Source organism: Fulmarus glacialis, unplaced genomic scaffold (genome assembly GCF_000690835.1).
Source record: "Fulmarus glacialis isolate BGI_N327 unplaced genomic scaffold, ASM69083v1 scaffold8132, whole genome shotgun sequence".
Taxonomy (NCBI): Eukaryota; Metazoa; Chordata; class Aves; order Procellariiformes; family Procellariidae; genus Fulmarus; species Fulmarus glacialis.
This window is the reverse complement of record NW_009198451.1, coordinates 61930-80006: the sequence shown is the minus strand read 5'-3', so window position 1 is coordinate 80006 and position 18077 is coordinate 61930. Positions and strand designations below refer to the sequence as shown.

General features: G+C 46.1%; 1 protein-coding gene across 1 annotated transcript in view; it reads left to right on the top strand.

Annotated features, from left to right (window-relative positions):
• LOC104073212 (CUGBP Elav-like family member 4) overlaps window positions 1–18077 on the top strand; it is an 80365-nt gene that overhangs the window by 22201 nt on the left and 40087 nt on the right. Inside the window, exons 4-5 of the mRNA XM_009572907.1 lie at window positions 11019–11166; window positions 16455–16604. Of these exons, the coding sequence (XP_009571202.1) occupies window positions 11019–11166; window positions 16455–16604 (298 nt within the window). The remainder of the gene's footprint in view (window positions 1–11018; window positions 11167–16454; window positions 16605–18077) is intronic.

Here is an 18077-nt window from a genome sequence, read left to right as displayed (position 1 = left end):
CTGGAGGTATTTAAAAGACGTGTAGATGAGGCGCTTAGGGACATGGTTTAGTGGGCATGGTGGTGCTGGGTTGATGGTTGGACTTGATGATCTTAGAGGTCTTTTCCAACCTTAATGATTCTATGATTCTATGATTCTAGCAGTAACCAAACCATGATCATGTGTGCACCATGCAAGACACTTCCTACAGGGCCTGAGCCATTGCTGTCAAATCCAAACACAACTAGCCTTTGAGGATTTGGATGAAATAGACCTGAATTCAGCTTATCCTAGTTCTCTGTCCCATGTCAGCACCAAAGGTGCCAAAGGTTTTTGAGGGCACAAATACCTTTCTGGCCCTCCTCTGCTACCTCCTCTGCAGACTGATCTGACTGGCGACGATGGCTCTCTGCTCCATTTGGCCAGGCCCCTGCTGCACCATGCCTCATCATGGGTACCTTTGGAGTGACCACAGGACAAGATGGCAGCTGTTGACAGTAGTGCTTTTAGATTCATGAAAGCATGCTAGATAATACTAAAATGGACAAGCAGACATATGCATACATACAGTCCTGGCTCCCCAAAACAGTACGATTTAAGCACACTGGAAAAACACATCAGCTATTTAAAGCACTGTTGCACTGTCTAACTTCAGGTATCCTACTCACATACCAAACCTGGACCCTGGGCCCCTGAGACACTGTGACTGTACAGGGAGCTGGGCCCTGAAGGGGCCTGAAATGGATGCCTCTGACAAAACTACCTTTCCTTAGGCTACAATTAACAAGGACCTGCAAGACAAGATCAGGTTCAGGTAACTTGGTCTCTGCCAGATATTTCAGAGGAAGGTAGAGGAGATCCCTGCAGCAGGCAGACTCAGTACTGCCAGGTGACTTTGGTTGACTTCTCTGGAGCAGGTGAAACAGGAACATTTGCAGGCAGTGCCAGTGCATCTAGGTGCTTCATCCGTTTGGTGGTAAAAGGTGGCCCTCTTGTACTCTGTGTTAAATTTGTGTACAGGAGGGAAGTACCATTATCCAATTTTCCAGAGTAACAACTTCCCGAAGGGGGGAGACCAAATGCCTTGCCTTAGGTAACACAGGTTCAACTCAGGAATCATCCTCCAGTGTACCCATACTCCCTCCAGCACACTGACTGCAAGGCTCTGCTTTCTTCCCTGCCTATTTCCTTCTCATGCATTGGCACCATGGATTTGGATCACATCCACACATTCTTTTTTTAACTTGAGGGTCTAGAAATTTCTGTCCTCCAGTGAGTGTCATGTGCCTCACTGAACACTTGGTAAAACCCAGTCTACCCCTTGCATGAGCCATGTAGAGTCATGAGGATGTGCTGTAGAGCTCCACACAAGTTCCCCCTCTCCTCCCAGCTGCACCCCCTGGTGCTATTCTGGACTTTTTTTACTCTCTCCCCACTAGACAAATTCTATTTTCCCTTCCATTTTGCCCTCTTCATTTTTATTCCCAGTCAAAGACAATCTTTGCCTCTTCCTTTGTCTCCCCTGCTCCCTTCCCCGCAAGATAGAAAAGCTGTCCCCTCCCCAGCCTGGCTGTGTTTAACTGTCCTCCTGGCCAGGGAAGGCTGCAGGAAGAGGAAAAGAGACGGTAAATCACAGCTGAGCCTAGGTCAGCGGCCAGCAGCCTGGCAGGGGGACGCAGCGTCTGTGCCCCATGTACCAGAGGAATTAACAGGAGGCAACGATGGGCAGCTGGGGACAAACATCTGCAGAAGTTGTCAGGCAGGAGATGTGGCTCCAGTGTTACACTACAGGCATTGATCAGGCAGCTGGAGAGGTGGTGAAGACATCATTGTCCTGATGCTCTGGTCCAAAAACTCTTCTCATTTTTCATCTAGACTAATTCTTCTAATTGTCAGCCTAGGTTTATACCAATATAAAAGAGGATGCCGTCTGTACCTTTACACCACAAAAGTTCCCTCCATCTATTTCTCGCCAGATAATACAGGATATTATGAGGCTAGGTGCTTGAGTGAAGATTGATCGCTGAAGGAAAAGTGAAAACAATTCCTGGGTCTGCTCCCGCTCCGCTTGAAACCAATGAATATTTTTCATATTGATTTCTGTGAAAGCAGAATTGGACCCATCCTCTTTTTTTTTTCTGGTAAACATGCTAATAAGGGGAAATAATAAGTTTTAGATCTTGACCCATTGGATATGACAAGCTGGTGACACCAATTACCCTGGGGACTTCAGAGCTGTCTAAATGATGGGATCACATTTCCGTGTGGCGCCTGTACACCCAGAGCGTGCTCAGATGCTGTCTCTCAATCAGCCTCCCTATCTGTGTCTCTCCCTATCTGCTTCATCTCACAGTCTCACACAAAAGGGAAGGAAGGGAGCGCTGAGGCTGTGTGATGTTCCCTCGGTCCGATTAATCCACCTTGGAATGCTGGCTCTTAGATATCAGGGTGATTGGCACCTCGTAAATGCCAGCGGGAGATGGAGGGATCGATAGGGGGAGAGGGAAAGGGGGGGCCAGTTTTACTCAGCCCGAACTGAAGTTGAAGAGCTAAGGCAAGTCAAGAGGAGGAAAGGTGAAACAGTGAAAACGCAAAAGCAGGGCAGCGGTGACAGCTGATGCCACTGCCACCAGCAACTCGTGTGACCTTGGGTGAATCGCTTGACCCCCTGGTCTCATTTCCCCATGTACAAATAAAGCTGATGATCAGATTTGTTTATTTTCCCTTCTGCCTCAGGAACATGGCTCTCTCTTGTGTTGTCTCTCATGGGTTTTCACACCGGGGTATGATGGTAACACAGTGCTTAGCAGTAAGGCCAGGACTAGCATGAGACACTGGGCACTCTGATTTGTACTCGTAACCTGTTCTCCCAGTTATCCCACTGCAGTCCAAGCTTGACGGATTTCTCCATGTAAAACTTCCCAAGTAATCCCATGAGAGCTGGTTAATCAATAGTTTCTAATGGTCCGTCCCCATGGAGGAGGTTGCCAAGTCCCCTAGGCAGCGGTTTCTTGCTGAATCTTCGCCAGAGAGGCATCATGCACAACGCCGGGACTGCATTAGCTCCTGCAAAAAGGTCTCCATGCATCAAGGTGGCCAGTGCAGCAGAAACCCACGCAGTGCAGCTGCTTGAGGGATTAGTGGGCAGCCGTGGATTTACAAACCAAGCAGCACCCCACTGGGGAGAGGCAACGAGGGTCTCAGTCCATCAGTGTTTGACTGATAGTCATTAGTGTTGCCACCAGTTGCCACTGCTTTGGGCCTCAGCTCCTCTTTAAGTTACTTCCTTTGCAGCTCAGCAAATGGCCATGTCACAGGTCACTCCCTGCTGCTGCCTGCTGCCAAGCCACTCAACCTCAGCTTAAACAACTTTAACCTCGATAGCAGCGATGACCTCACATCGGTTAAGCAACTAGTCCTTGGTTTCAGCAGCCATATGGCCTCAGCTCCAAAGGCAAAAAAGTCGGGAAGCAAAGGAGGTTCTCCTCTGCGTGTGTTTTTTGCCTCCCCTCCTCGTGTACCATCTGCAAGCAGACCAGACAAAGCTTGGCACTAACTCTGTGCTGTTTCAGTGGCACAGAAAGTCACATCAGAGCCACCTCACCTCTTTTGTATGCAGCTCAAGGCAAGTCAGGTTTCATGGCTCCCTAAAGCTCTCAGAGCCCCTATACTAATTTGTTCCAGAGTTTTTTGGTTGCTTTGGTTTTTTTTTCTTTTCAGCAGTATCTTCCAATATTCATTTAGGTTCCCCTTTTACAGGGTGATTATTTATTTTAGTTCACACATGCATAGGGCACCAGCCCTTTTTGTTGTCAGGTTACTGTGGATCCACATCAGCTGGGTATTGATAGCTGTTTCCACAGCCTTAGTTAAGGCCAGCTTGAGGTATAGGTCTGAAAGCTTGGAGAGAAGGAAGCTGATGTTAGGTGGCACCACCTTTGATTTGCTGCCAGTGGAGAAAGAACCTGCAGGGACCCACTCCAGCCCAGAGCAGCACAGCACACCTTCTTAGAGCCTGGTAAGCAGTGGGGTGGCCTAGCCCAAAGTCATGAGCAGTAAAAATCAAACCAGACTATGAATGGTTGTGGTATAGTCCTGGCCCAAATAAGCAACAGTGGCAAAAGTTCCTGCAGGTTTTCTTTCTGTGAAGAAAGTGGCAACTAGTTAGCGGCTGTCTGATGTCACTGCCGCCCCATCATGCAGAAAAGTAAATGTTCACAGACCGAAAAGGGTTAGGAAGATGGGAAAATGCAGAAGAGCAAAGCAAGAACAAAGGAGCCTTGGAAAGTGACCGATACTGTATAAATTATTTAATTTTTAAATTATTTAAAATAAGATCAAAGTCATAAATCAAGTTTGCATAAAAAATGGGGTGGGAGTGTTAGCCACAGTCTCCTGGCCGAATTCCAGCCGTGGAACCGATTGCATCCTGCAGCAGGGGACAGGCATAGAGTTAGTGAGTAAAAACGGACAGATGGGTTCAGGGGCAACATAGGCAACGGTAACATTTGCTCTCCGGCCTGGAGCAAGTCCTTTCCCAACAGTAAATCCCAGCTCCCCTCACTCTGAAAAAGTACAAATGGCTGCAGCTTCTGAACTGCAGCCAACAACTGCAACAAATCTGGGAATATCCAGCACAGCATAGATCTCAGTCATCATCAGAAGTGGTCACCTTGGAAAGTCAGGGCAGCAGTGACTACCATGCTGACCATAAAAGCCTAGGTTCCCCCCTCTGCCTCCCTGTCCCAGCTCCTCTGGAGATGAAAGGATATTTCTACTAAATGATCTGAGGTAGTGCTGAAGGGAAGAGTCGCTTCTTCCAATGTTTATTCAATTCATACTGCGAAATTATTTTGGAAAGATACTTAAAAAAATTCAGCTAGCCCTATGAAATCAGGGAAAATTTACTGAATATAGACTATCTTCTGCATATAATAGTTATTATATTTAAATGACCAAAATGAGACAGTATATTCGGTAAATAGTACCTGTTATGCAAATCACTTGTTCTGATCCGTTCCAGAAGAGGAAGCTATTTTGAAGTCACAGTACTTTGTAGCAGGGCTAATACCATATTTCTGATTGTCAGCTCCCTGGTAATTCAGAAATAATGAACACTCAGATTTGGGCTCTATATACTTTTTTTTTTTTAGGTTTTGGGTTTTTTTCACAGTTCTCAGTAAGTTAGAAATCCAAACCATTGTGTATCAGCTTCGGAAAGACACTAAAACACGTGAATCCAGGTGTTGCACATCTGTTCAGTTTTTTAAATCTTAATTAAATTAAACTTTATTTTCAAAGCAGAAATTTCTGTTTCCAAGAAGACATTAAAAAATGTCTGAAGGACCATTCTGATTTTTTTCAGAATATTTTCAGGTTGTTTAAAGGCTTGGGAGATTTTTTTTGTTTTATTTCCCAATGGCCGGTAAGGTAAAACAGACGTGAATTTGTAATTTCTGTGATTTTACCAAATACGAGTCCTCTTACTGCTTGATTGATCATTTTGCTTACCTCTTTCTATCACAGGGATACCATGAGGATTAATTAGTTAAGTGTTTCTATAGATTGTTAGAGGTGGGAAGTGTGGGATGCTGTTATTAATTTTATTATTATTACTGAATGAAGAATATGAAAAGTCAAACAAAACTCCATGTGGTTCAGAGACAAGAATAGAAAATAACACTGAAAAAAATGAGAAGGACATCAGATTGTTCAGAGTAAGCCTTCTCCAAGGGCAATGATCATGCTATTTCAAAAAGAGCGCATCAGAAATAACCCTTCTCTCTCCTCTTCCCCTTCTTCAGTTTCACATGTATTTCTTTTGGGGGCTGGGGAAGGCATCCTTGTCCTATTTCTAGCAGGAGGTTTTGGTCTTGAGTAAGTCAGTTCACCTCTCCCTGCATCTGCTCCTCCTGTGAGAATAGGATAGTATTTCCCTTCATTGAGTGCAGTTGCTGACTAACAGCCACCTGATGCCAGAGGCGACCATCCCATTCCCAACCCCACCTCTGGCCACATATCCTCACCCCAAACCACTAGACTGACAGTGACCACGCAGGGAGCCACTTCTGGGAGGAAAACCAGCAGTAAGATCCATGTTTCTGTGCTGTGTAGTTAACCGTCTGCTGGTGTTGTTCCTGAGCGGGTGCTTGGCAGTGTCAGGTGTGCATCTATCCTGGTGCAAAGGTAGTGGCAAGACGTGGAGAGGGAGATGTGCATTGGCAAGCTCTTGCTTTGGTTCAGCTGTGCTGCAAAACTGCATCTTTTGATGTTTTTTGTCTTAATCTCCCATGCTAGGATGGGATGGATAAGCCCGTGGAGGTGCCTATCCATCCACTGATGACAGAGCTGGCTGAATTTTAGCCACCTCAACTTGAGGTAGCACAAAGGTGTGTGAGATGAATCCTCCCATCTCTCTCTGTTGATCAGCCATCACTACCACCACCACCCCGCCATGCTTTGGATGACCTTGCCAGTTCTCAAGCCTTGGGATGGGGACTGCAGGCTCATAGTTCTTGAGGTGCTGTCCATAGGCGTGAACCAGTTTGGTAGCACCTCCTCAGAAGATAAATATTTGAGCAATAGTAAAGGCCAGGGTGGAGGAAAGAGGGAACAAATCTGTAAAATCAGGTGGGAAAAACCTCTAAATGCTGAGGCAAAGATCATGCCAAGGAAGTAAGAGAAGCAAAGGGAAATACATCTTTCAGCTGAGGAAGGGAAAAGCTCCTCTCGGTCCCCTTGAATCAGTCTGAGATAATAAGGCTGCTGCCTTTCTGATTAGTGCTCTGTGGCCCCTGCCCAGGCAGGGAAAATCTGCATTTCAAATGGCATATTTTAAAGTACACAATACCCAGGGGCCCTGCTGCTATTGATTTGCCTCTGGTGGGGTCACTGCCTCACTTTCTACAGCTTTATTAACTGGCACCATACAGTGGGCCTCTTTCAAAATGAGAGTGGATGGAACATTTGTCTTCAGGGGGAGCTGGGGAAGGAGCGGGGTGACTTTTATTTGAGCTCACTTGGGAATGTCCCAGAGGTTTTATAAGGGAGACGGGTGACCCTTCCAGGACTTGCCCTCCTGTTGTATATTTCCCTGGAGCCAGCCTGGGGGGAAGGAGGTAGGTCTATGCTGTCAGCTACTTTCAAGGTGACTGTCCTCCCACCCCCGCAATGCCGCTGCACTTAGCCGGGCTGCGACCATCAGCCGCTGGGCTGGGAAGGACCCCCCTCCTCTTTCCCCTTAACCTTTATTCCTGAGTACCTCCGACCAGAGAGGGAAGGGCAGGAACGGGAAACGTGACAATAGAAGGGTGGCAAGAGTGTTGCCAAGGGCTGAGATGTCCAGACGTGGTTGGGACATGGTTGGGGTCCCCTCTTCTAGCCAAGGAAGCAAAGCCGGTTAGCTGGGGTACGTGACTGTGTTCAGGTATGGGATGCCATACTCTTTCCAGCTCTGGAGGAGACCCCAGTTTAACCCACAGGCTGGCTCTGAAGGCTGCAGCGAGGTGTACGTCCTCTGGGTCATGAAGTGCAAGGCTCCAGCTCATTTCACCATGCCAGGGGGGTTTCCAGGTCTTCAGGGCATCTTAGATATCCCCAGAACACTGAGCATAACAGAAATGGGGTGGCCGCTCCCTGCAGGATGCCTGCTGTAGCAGAAGCAACTGAACCTAGTGTCCCAAATCACAGATTAGGGCCTTATTTTTACTGCATCAGCTTTTTAACCCTAAGCTGAATTTAACCTCTTTGCTCCTCAAGCTCCTAATTCAGTCTCTGTGGGAGTATGGCCAGTTTTAAGTGACTGTTTCACTGAAATCCACCAGGCTTTAGGCTGCAGACCCTGGACTAATCAGCAGGTTAGGATCATCTAGTTCTTCTCATAAGGAGAGAGAAAATACCTTCTTCTTTCTGAAGGTCTGTGACAGAAATGCATGAATGACATTACACTGCAAAAAGGAGCATGCATGTAGCCAAGGTATATTCTACAGACATGCATCTTCCAGTGCAAATTTATAAGCCCTCTGAATACACAAGAAACTGCACACTCGGGTTACCTGGTTTACAAAGCAGGAGGAACACCTGCCATTGTGGAGTTAACTCTGAACAGCTTAGAGACATCCATAAGCAGGAGAAGAAGTTGCGTAAGCCATAAATAATGTCACAAGTGATTGCCTAGCTCTGCTGAGTGTAAAATGGAGATTGCCTTTGGAGCAGCACAATCATTTGCACTACCATTGGCAATGCGGTATCTTTTAGATAGAACCCTGTTTCTCTTGCAGCACAGGTGAAACACAAATGAAAAAAGGATTAACACTTCTCTTTTAAATGGTTGGGAACCAAGGTCCAAAAATATCTGCCGAGGGCCAGGTAAGGGGTGGGAATGATTTCATCTGACTGTGTTGGTACGTGCAGCTGATCACCTGGGGCTCCACATTACAGTCAATAGGGAGAAACAAAGCTGCAATTCGTCTCCCCAGAGGCATTCAGGTACAGAAGGGAGAGATGAATCTTGGCCTAGACTCCTCTGCCTGTTATCACGTCAACCGTAATAGGTGACCAGCTCAGAGGAAACCCCATCTGTATTTAGTTTACTGAATCTGACAATGGGAAATGCCAAAACCGTAGTCCCCCGCCTGCCCTAGAAGGTCTCTTGTACAAATATCAGGCTATTATCTGCCAGCCAGTCTGACCACGGGACACACATGACCAGCCATATGTCACTCCGTGTTTTGAGGTGGGTTTGCTCATGCAGCTCCGGTCAGCTTTGGAGAAACACAGAGCAAAGTCAGCAAAGACCAGACTGGAACTGTCCCCAGCCCTTGCAACTGCATCTATCTCAGAGAGATGCTGCTTTGATCAGCAGCGCTAAACAGATCCTATAGGCACAGATCTTGGCCATTAGTTCTGCAACCGGTCAGTTATATCCTCAGTTGTCCCCAGGTGAAAATACGCAGCACAGAAAATGAGATATGGGTCAGCACACCCAGCACTGGAGTCAATCCAGTGTTAAAGATGGATGGATTCCCACTTCCTCATTCACTTCATTGGCATACTTACTAAAATCACCTGCTCAGTGCCTCCTCTGGAGAATAAACTCAAACGACGCCTAGAAACAAATGTACTCCTTAAAGGGGAATCAGCATTGTGCTATAACAGAAGAGATTGTCTAATCACTCCATCAGTAATTACAAAGAACAGGATATCACTAATTAAAATGTGAAAGTGTCTTATGCAGGGTATAATAAAAAAGGGTAATTAACAATCAAAGGGAAAGCCACCACCTTGCTGCCAATCTGCATTAGGCTACAAAAAATAATACTACTCAACTCTAGTACAGCACTTTTCATCTGTAGATCTGAAGGCACTCCTACGTGAGGAGGCAGGTATCCTGTGTCCCATCTTATCCCTGGAGAAACCAAGGCAAGTTTACACAACTTGTGCACAGTTATACAGCAGGTCAGTGGCAGAGCATCCTTTACTTTGGTCTCTTCATAGATGGTGACAAGGAAAGTTTCAGCATTTAAATGAGCGCAGTGCTTTCTAGGATTTGTTTTAGTGTGTATGTGTATGAACAGCTAATTTAGAAGATATTTCAATATTAAACCGAACAGTAGGGAACAGTCTGTTCCTTGCCATGACTTTTGAGGTCTGTTTAATGCTGAGAAGCGTGTCCTGTGTGCTTAAACAACAGCATCCAAGGGTGATTTCCTGATGGGAGAGAGAGTGAAATCACAGAGAGCAGCAAAACAGAGGTACTCTAATTCTGGAGACAGCAAGGCATGAGTCACTTCTAAAATCACTACAGAAAAAGTTTCCTTCTCCACTATTATAATTAAGCCATGCATTACTAGAGGCTGGAGAATGAACAGAATGAGGTTTTGCTCTCTGCTCATCCTCTTTCCCCCACACTTTCTCTAAGCATCCACCACTGGTCACTAGTGGGGGTTCGATACGGACTCAGGCGTACTTCATCTGGCTCTTCGTACAGCTCCAGGGCAGCAGACAAGCGGCAGCTTCATCCAAGCTGCCTTCTCCTTCACGCCAGGAGCATTTTACAAGCCCACTGCAGCCATCCTGTACACAGGAACTGCAATGGCTGTGTGCTAGGTTCAGAGTGTAAAATAACGATAGCAAAGTCTGGCTTTAATGTAAGAAGCTTTTCCAGCATGCATAACCATTCACCGTCCTTCTGCTCCAAAATTTTTACCCCCAAATGCCTGAAAATATAGCCCGGGTTCCTCATTTTTGCCTTTTGTAGGTGCCTTAAAAGAAGCAGCATTTTGATCACTTTCTGGAAAAACATAAAATTAAGGAAGTCATCCCAGATCAAAACCACGTGGAAGGGGTTTTCCTACTGCACAGTATTAATCTTGTTAAAGTAGGGAAGCTCCCTTCTCTTGTATAGCTCTTCCAGGAGTCTCTGCTTGGTTGTGTTGGAAATAGGTGCTGTAATCTGGTTAGAAGGTTTGGTCATGGTTTTGCTCTGTGCCCTCCAGAGGCCTCCCAGCAACATAAGAAAAAATGATTCCTGTTACTGACAGATAGAAACAAATCAAGTTATCCCCAGAGAATTAGATAAACTCGCTGCTCTGGAGAGGGGATCCCCTCTCCCCAACTCTCCACATACACTGGTCTCCCATCAGCAGCCACCAGTGCTTTCCCAGAGGTTTGCTACGACCAACATAAACCATGCAACCTCTCTGCTCAGGAATGTATAAAGTCCTTTCTCTGCCTTTCTCATCAGGGAAGGGCCAGGGAGTCAGAGGCCTGAGTCCAACTCATGGGAGACCTCCACATTGGGGAACACATCATGGGAGTGGGGACCATAAAGACCCCAAGATGCAAAAATGCATTTTGCTTCCAGCCCCTATAGCAAGAAGGAAGGCCAAGGCTGGGGGCTACCACAGGCATGGTGAGCTGACATCTCAAAACAGAGGGATGCCTCACACCCTCACCATGGGTCCCCATCCTGGTGTCGGTGCCACGGGCCGCCCTGCCGGTGACCGCGTGATATTTTTTCCCTGCTCTCTTTGTTCCAGCTGATGCAGCAGCAAGCCGCGATCATGGCGTCGGTGGCGCAGGGCGGCTACCTGAACCCCATGGCAGCCTTTGCCGCGGCCCAGATGCAGCAGATGGCGGCTCTGAACATGAACGGCCTGGCGGCCGCCCCCATGACACCAACCTCAGGTAAGGGGCTGGGGCGGGGGAGAGGGCAAAGGGCAGGAAAATCTGGCCACATCCCAGAGGAAAGTTGGCAGGACATGTTATCTGACAGGTTCTGCCCCAGGTGGTGTTTACTGAAATGTTGGTCTTGTTGGTGAGGGCCACCAGAAGTGAGGAGTGGAGATCCTTTTGGGGTCTGGGAGAGGGGAAAAGGGGCAGAGAAAGGCTGTTACCACCTTTTCTAGGGCTGGGGCCAGCTGCAGGTCAGCTTCTGTATCGTGAAATAGTTGTAAGGGCAAAGTCAAAGGGCTCACCAGCAGTGGGCTGTTGGGCTAGCTGTGCCCCGTGCCGGGTGGCACTCACTGGTGGGTGAGGAGAGAAAAGAGGGTTGAGACCCACCAGAGCCAGGATGCAATGGTCTTGTTGGGGAGGAAGAAGGATACTGGCAGGGAAGGCACTGGAAAAGGCTGTCAGCCATGACCCTTCTGTCTCCACCTTATCCCTTGCACAACTTTCTTTCAGCTCTGAGCACCCTCCAAACAGCACAAAACATCCTCCAGTGACCTACACTGGTTTATTGGTGGTGCATATAGATGTCCAAGGGGTCAGTGTTGGTGCTGTCACAGCCAGGCTGGTCCAAAGACAAACAAAATAAGGTTTGTGGTGAGATGCAATATCATTAACAAGATGAGCTATGTCTTTGGAACACAGAAGCCTTTCCCCTACTGTGAAATAGGACAGGAGGTACTCAGGAAAGACCTCTGGTGCTACCTGGAATGCAAGTGTTTGGTGAGGGGGTTTCTGGCTGCTGGAGCAGAGTCAGTGAAGGGCTGCCAGGATCAGACTGCGAGGTGTCACAAGAAGCCCATGCTAGGAGCTGCAGCATATGATTCAGTGGGCAGAGAATTAAGCTGAGATGGAAACAGGACTGGCTTTCCTGGGGCTTGATGCACAAGGAAATCATTTGGGCAGGAACAGGTCAAGGAACCGGCAGGGCTGGTAGTCATGGAGTGGCATGTGAGCTACAGCAGGGAAGTAGGGCAGCAGGGAAAGTGGGGCCAAACCATGAGAGGAAAGAAGTGAGAATTTTGAGAGCTTTGCAATATACCACTGAGTCTGGTAGGACTCAAAGATACATCTTCAGAGGACCACTTCTAAGGGACAGGTTGGGATAAAAGGGTCCCTGGGGCGGTGCAGGTTGTTCCTATGAGAGGCACTGGGGATGGGACTGTGTTCAGAAAAATGTGATCTCGAAGGATCAAGCAGCCCTTGAGGGGACCAGCTTGACAAAGGTGTGGGGTGAGACATGGGAGGAGTGAGCTATGCCTGAGCCAGCTGTGGTGCAGGCAGCGCTGGGCAGAGCAGGATCTGGGGGGCTCCAGAGCAGAGCAGTAAGAGAGGAAAGGCGCAGCTTCACTGCTGAACATGAAGAGGTCTGCACCAGCCCTGGAGCTGGAAAGGGCTGTCTGACAAAGCAGCCAGGAAAGATGCCTCATGGCTGAGAAACACTGGATGGCAGGGAGATAAGGCACCACAGCAGTGCAGCCTTGGGGGCTGTTCCTAATGAACTGAGTCCTGCTAACCTGTCTGCCAAAGAAAACCTCCCCGTTCACACACAGCTTAACATCTCTTTGCAATCTGTAGCTGGGAACAATGTCAGCAGCTGCTGGATCAGATACCTATCTTTTCTTTTGCTTGTATTAGAATATGAAAGGGAAAAAAAGGGAGAGAAAAGAAGACAGATCTCATTCCATGCGAACATACGGAGACCCAAGGAAAAGCACTTTACTCAAAAATTTTATACCACACATTTCGAAATATATGTTTACAAAAAGATAAATGTATAAACAACAAGTCGATGGAGCTACTGCAAATCCAAATAGAAAAGTGGCTTAATTATATGTGCACCCTTTAAACCCGCTGCTGGAAAGATTATCATATTTGCATTAGCTAGATTTGTTTTGTGTTGGTGGGAGCAGAGAGAACGTCAAACAAAGACTGCCTGGAATTCAAATGCTCTCAGGGCCTGGAAAGCTGAATCCAGCAGTGGTTTGTGATGGCCCCACCACAAAAGAGCACAAGCTCTTTTGCATATAAATAACTCTTGAGAGAGCGAGTTCTGTGACATAGGTGTGTAAATACCAGTACAACAGCCAAATTCTGTGCCTACCATGATATCCAGTACATGAAAAATATCCCATCCCTTCTTCGGTGTAAGCTCTGCTCCTCTTCTCGTGTGCCCGATGCCTTTTGGGGACTGTTAAACTCCTATTGTCAGCATACAGGAGAGGAAAGCTCATGTTTTTTACATGCTTTCCAGAGCACCCATGACTGGTCATTATTGAAAATAAGATGCTGGTTTAGATAATCCCTTGATCTCTTTCATGGTGGCAGATTTTGCACTCTCCTTATGACATATTTTCAATTATGAAGCCTATGCACTTTGGCATTACTGCAGATTTACTTTGAATGGGTACTTTCCTTCATGGGTCGTGGAAATGTCCATTGACAATTATTCCTTGGGTGAAATATTTAGACTTTGAAATGACTCCTTGTATTACTACAACACTCACAAAGCTTGTGAAAAGATGCATAGAAAATGTTTCACATAACGTCTGAGCAAGCAAGCCTACAACACCAGCAGCGATTTCTGAGTAGCCAGGAGATATCTGAAGCCTAACGTGAATTCTCCTGCTGGCTTTTGTTAGCATTCAGAAAGTCACATGGAAAATGATCATTCTGCTTCATAGCAGGATTTCCAGTCATTGAAGTATATCTTTGTTCTTACTTGGGATGAAAATGAAACATTTCAAAGTTCTCTGAAAAACAGGCATTAGAAAAAGTGTTTGGAACATTGAAAAAAAAAGTGTTTTGATCTTTCCTAAGCAAAAGAAAAATTGTGCTAGAAAAAGGACACTGGTAACCCAGAAGTCCTAGAGGCTTTGGAGATATTGGCTGAGCACAGTGCCTCTGTGCTGGTATCTTCAGGCCTCCTAATCCAGTTGGTTTTCTTGCATCCTGCCTCTAGGAGAGTGGGTTCCTTGGGACATGGCCATGAGTTCATTCAGGCTCACGAGTTCCCATGGGACCTAAGAACTTAAAGAGTTTTGGATCCAGGCAAATCTAACAGACTAGAGACAGGATCCATCTCACCTGGCTTTAACCATACAAAAGTTAGACATCTAGTTTAAACTAGTCACCTGGCTTGCCTGCAGTCAATGGAGTGCAGTAGGCAGCCCCAGTGGGTATTTCAGACCATAAAAATTTTATGCTGTTTACTGGAATTTTGATGGTTCCCCATCAAGAGCCAGGTTTATCTCACACAACAGACTGTAATTGCTAGGCAATTAAATTCACAACTCTGAAAGTTTGGTTCAAGTTTTGCATTTCTCCCATCATTGGTATAATCTGGGTGAAAAGTGGGTCTGCAGTGGGTCTGCCACTCTGTTAACTGCACAGAGGGGCTAGAAACGAAATATCATCTAGGCTTCCTTTCTTCCTTCCTTCTCTTCTCCCTCCCTCCCTCCATGTTGTAAATCTGCACCTGGTGTAGCTGCAGCAAGAGATCTCAAACCAGGGATGAAATCCACAACTGGCACGCACCACTGCCATTTGTTCTCTGCGGTGGCTTTATGCCAGTTTCACTCCAACTACAGCTCTGACCTCTCCAGGGGGGTTCTTTATAAGAAGAAAATTAAAGAATTGCAATGAATATGCCTAAACTTCCTTAGACATGCACAAAATAGCAAGCACAAATCCCTTGCTGCAATTTTAGAAAAAAATTACTTACATTGTCTATGCAAATAAAGGAGAGATCCAGAAAAGCAACGGAAATTTTAACTAGCCTTTGTGATTTGCAAGCTGATGGCATATGCTAAGAGCATTGCCTTTGGACTTCAGTTGCCACTGCTGGCTCCCTGTACCTCCACAGAGGACATTTTTAAAGGCCAACACCATTTAAATAAGCAAAAGGGAAGAAGCAGCTTGTCTGCTCAGGGTATAAGAAAAGAGCTGAAATCTTGCCTGCTTTTTGGGCTTCTCAAATTACATAAAAATTACATACATACTCAAAGAACATATTAAAACTTCTCCTGCATCTATATTGGTTTTCTTAAAGCACCAACACAGATTTAAGCAGTCATTAAAGTGTGTTATTGGACTAACCCATCATGGAATGATGCTATGGTGAAGAAAATTTCTGCAATTGGTTTAAGAAAGAGGTTACTGCGAAAATAGTGCTTTCAATCAGTAGCATACCCTGACATGGAAAGATATTGCTGAAGATAAGACAGTTTAACTTCCCACTCACAGCTAGCAAGAGAAAAATATGATTTCATACATATAGAAAACTCATTTTTGGTCCCCAAAAACATCCTGAGTACGTTTCAAGAAGCACAGACTGCCCAAGCCAATTTAAACATACATAGGAGCAGACAATGAGGTAGCAGAGGGATTTAATTCTCCCCTCAGAAATTCAAGAATTCTCTACCAGTGGGTGACAGGATCCCACCCAAAACATAGAGACTAAATTGTTCTTCTGAAACAGCAGCATTACGGTCCCCCACAGGATGCATCTGGGAAGAAGGGAGGAGTATGATTCCATGAAAGAAACAAATCCAGCCCAAATTTTGCCACTGTTGAGTGGGAGATTTCCACTAAAACTCTGCGATGTCAAGTTTTGGCTGAACAGTGACACTAAAAAAAAAGGTATTACCGACTGCCTTCGGGCTACAAATCAACTTGCCAAACCTTTTAAGGATCCCTGGTGCTGAGAAAGTTCAGAATGAGTTTGTACATGACATGTGTATTCATGAGAGAATGTAGAGAGAGTAGTCCTGGAAATCAGTACGCCCACAAAGCTGACATCTCCAAAGAGAAACTGCGAGGAACTGCTGTAGAAAGGTGGGCCTAAGAATTTGCTTCTGATACTAAATGGTATCTAGGAAAGAAACATTTTCTTATTTAGCAATTTAAACAGGTAATACTCCAGGGAGAAAGTTGAGGAGGAAGGGTGATATTTCTATAGTTTTCTATTGCTTGATGTTAGCTGTGGATCTAGCCTAGAGACCATGATCACCAAACCAAAGCTTCATTCTGTTGAAGTTTTGCAAGCCTTTCTTAAGGGTTTTCCAAAGAGAGGAGCAACAGCAAGCAGACCCTTTCTTTGCACAACAGTTTGGGAGATTTTTAATTTCTTGGATTATCAGAAGGTTTCTGTGTACTGGTCACAGCTGTTGTGTCAGCAGTTTTCTCCATGTAGTTATTGCTTCCAGAACTCACCAGCTCTGATTTTGTGTCCTCCCCACTTGCAGGTGGAAGCACGCCTCCTGGCATAACTGCACCAGCCGTGCCTAGCATCCCATCTCCAATCGGGGTGAATGGTTTCACTGGCCTCCCGCCGCAGGCTAACGGGCAGCCCGCCGCAGAAGCCGTGTTTGCTAATGGCATCCACCCTTACCCAGGTAAGCCAGACCAATGCTGTGCCCACAACCTGCTCCTTCAATCTTAGGGAGATTGTCCACATCCACAGGCTTTGTCTAGCATGAGCCACCTCAGAAGGACTATACCCCACACCATCAGGGCTCACTAGCATTGGTGTAGTTAGCTCTTACCCAGCTACCGTTGTTACACATTTAAGTCTGGATGATAGACACAAGGGCATGTCGGAGGTGGAAAATTTTTATGCTGAAGAATTGAGTGCTCATCTGCTGGATGACTTGTCTGGTGAATACAATCAGGACACCCAACAAGTTTTGCTTTAGCTAAAATTTGATCTGAGGCCTGACCAGCTGGCAGATCTCCTAGCAGTACTCCCAAGGGTCTTGTTCGGGGCTCGCCTTGAAGGAGCTGTGCTAAACCTATTTGCATCTCCTAGCACCCACCATTGGTATCTCCTGCTGGGATTCCCTTGCAGCCGGATAGCTCTGGGAGGATGAGTCCAGAGGGTCCACATGGCTACTGACCCAAACTGCCCCGTGCCTCAGACCATGTGCGCAGGCAAAGGGTGTTAGTCTCCGAAATGCTCACTGTATCCAAATGCTGTTGCCTTACCGGGCCTGGAGACTGAAGCTCCTTTAATATAGCCACAGAACGGGCTCAGCTTCACCCTTTTGTGGTGCACCACCAGAGAACTGCTGCTGGGATTCAGACCGTGACTAGCTCAAAAGATGCCAGCACCGAAGGAGTGATTTTGCAAGCCCTGGCAGTCAGGGATGAACGAGGGAGGTTAAAGGATACATACCTGCCTCTATACCTGTACTTACAAATATATGGGCACTCTGAGGCTCTAATTACCAAGAACTCAGGAGTTTACAAGTCCTTAATGTGCACCTATATTTTTTCAGCGTCCTCAAGGTTTGAGGTAGCCCTCTCCTCCAAGATGTACTTCTGCTAGGAAGACATTCCTTACCATTGCTGTACACATACTAATAATAACAATCATAACAATAAAAATTTAAGTAAATGTTGCTAATTGATCCTAGCCACCAGCTGGCAAAGGAGTATTTTACCCTGGGATGCTCACAGATTGATCTAATCTGTTAGGAAACCAAACACTGAGTCAAATGCTCCAGCCAAAAAGCCCACAAGACCCCTAAGAAAAAAAATTCTCTCGATCTTAGCCAGTCCTGAAAACTCTGAAGATTCAACATCACAGGGGACTTTATGAGCTACAAGGAAAAATATCACATAATGTAGAAATACAAAACTCTTACTAGTTACAGTTCAGACAATGTCACTGAAAAAAAGCCACCCTGTGAATGTAGCAAAGGAAAGCCCAGAAATACCAAGAGTATTGAAAAATAATTATCATCCTCCCCACACACACTTTGTAAACATTTAGCCATGAGTTCAACTTTAAGAAGAATTGAAATCAAGGGGCTTACTGTGCTAAAAGTTAGGCATGTATGTACATGCTTGTAGCAGCTTAGACGGAT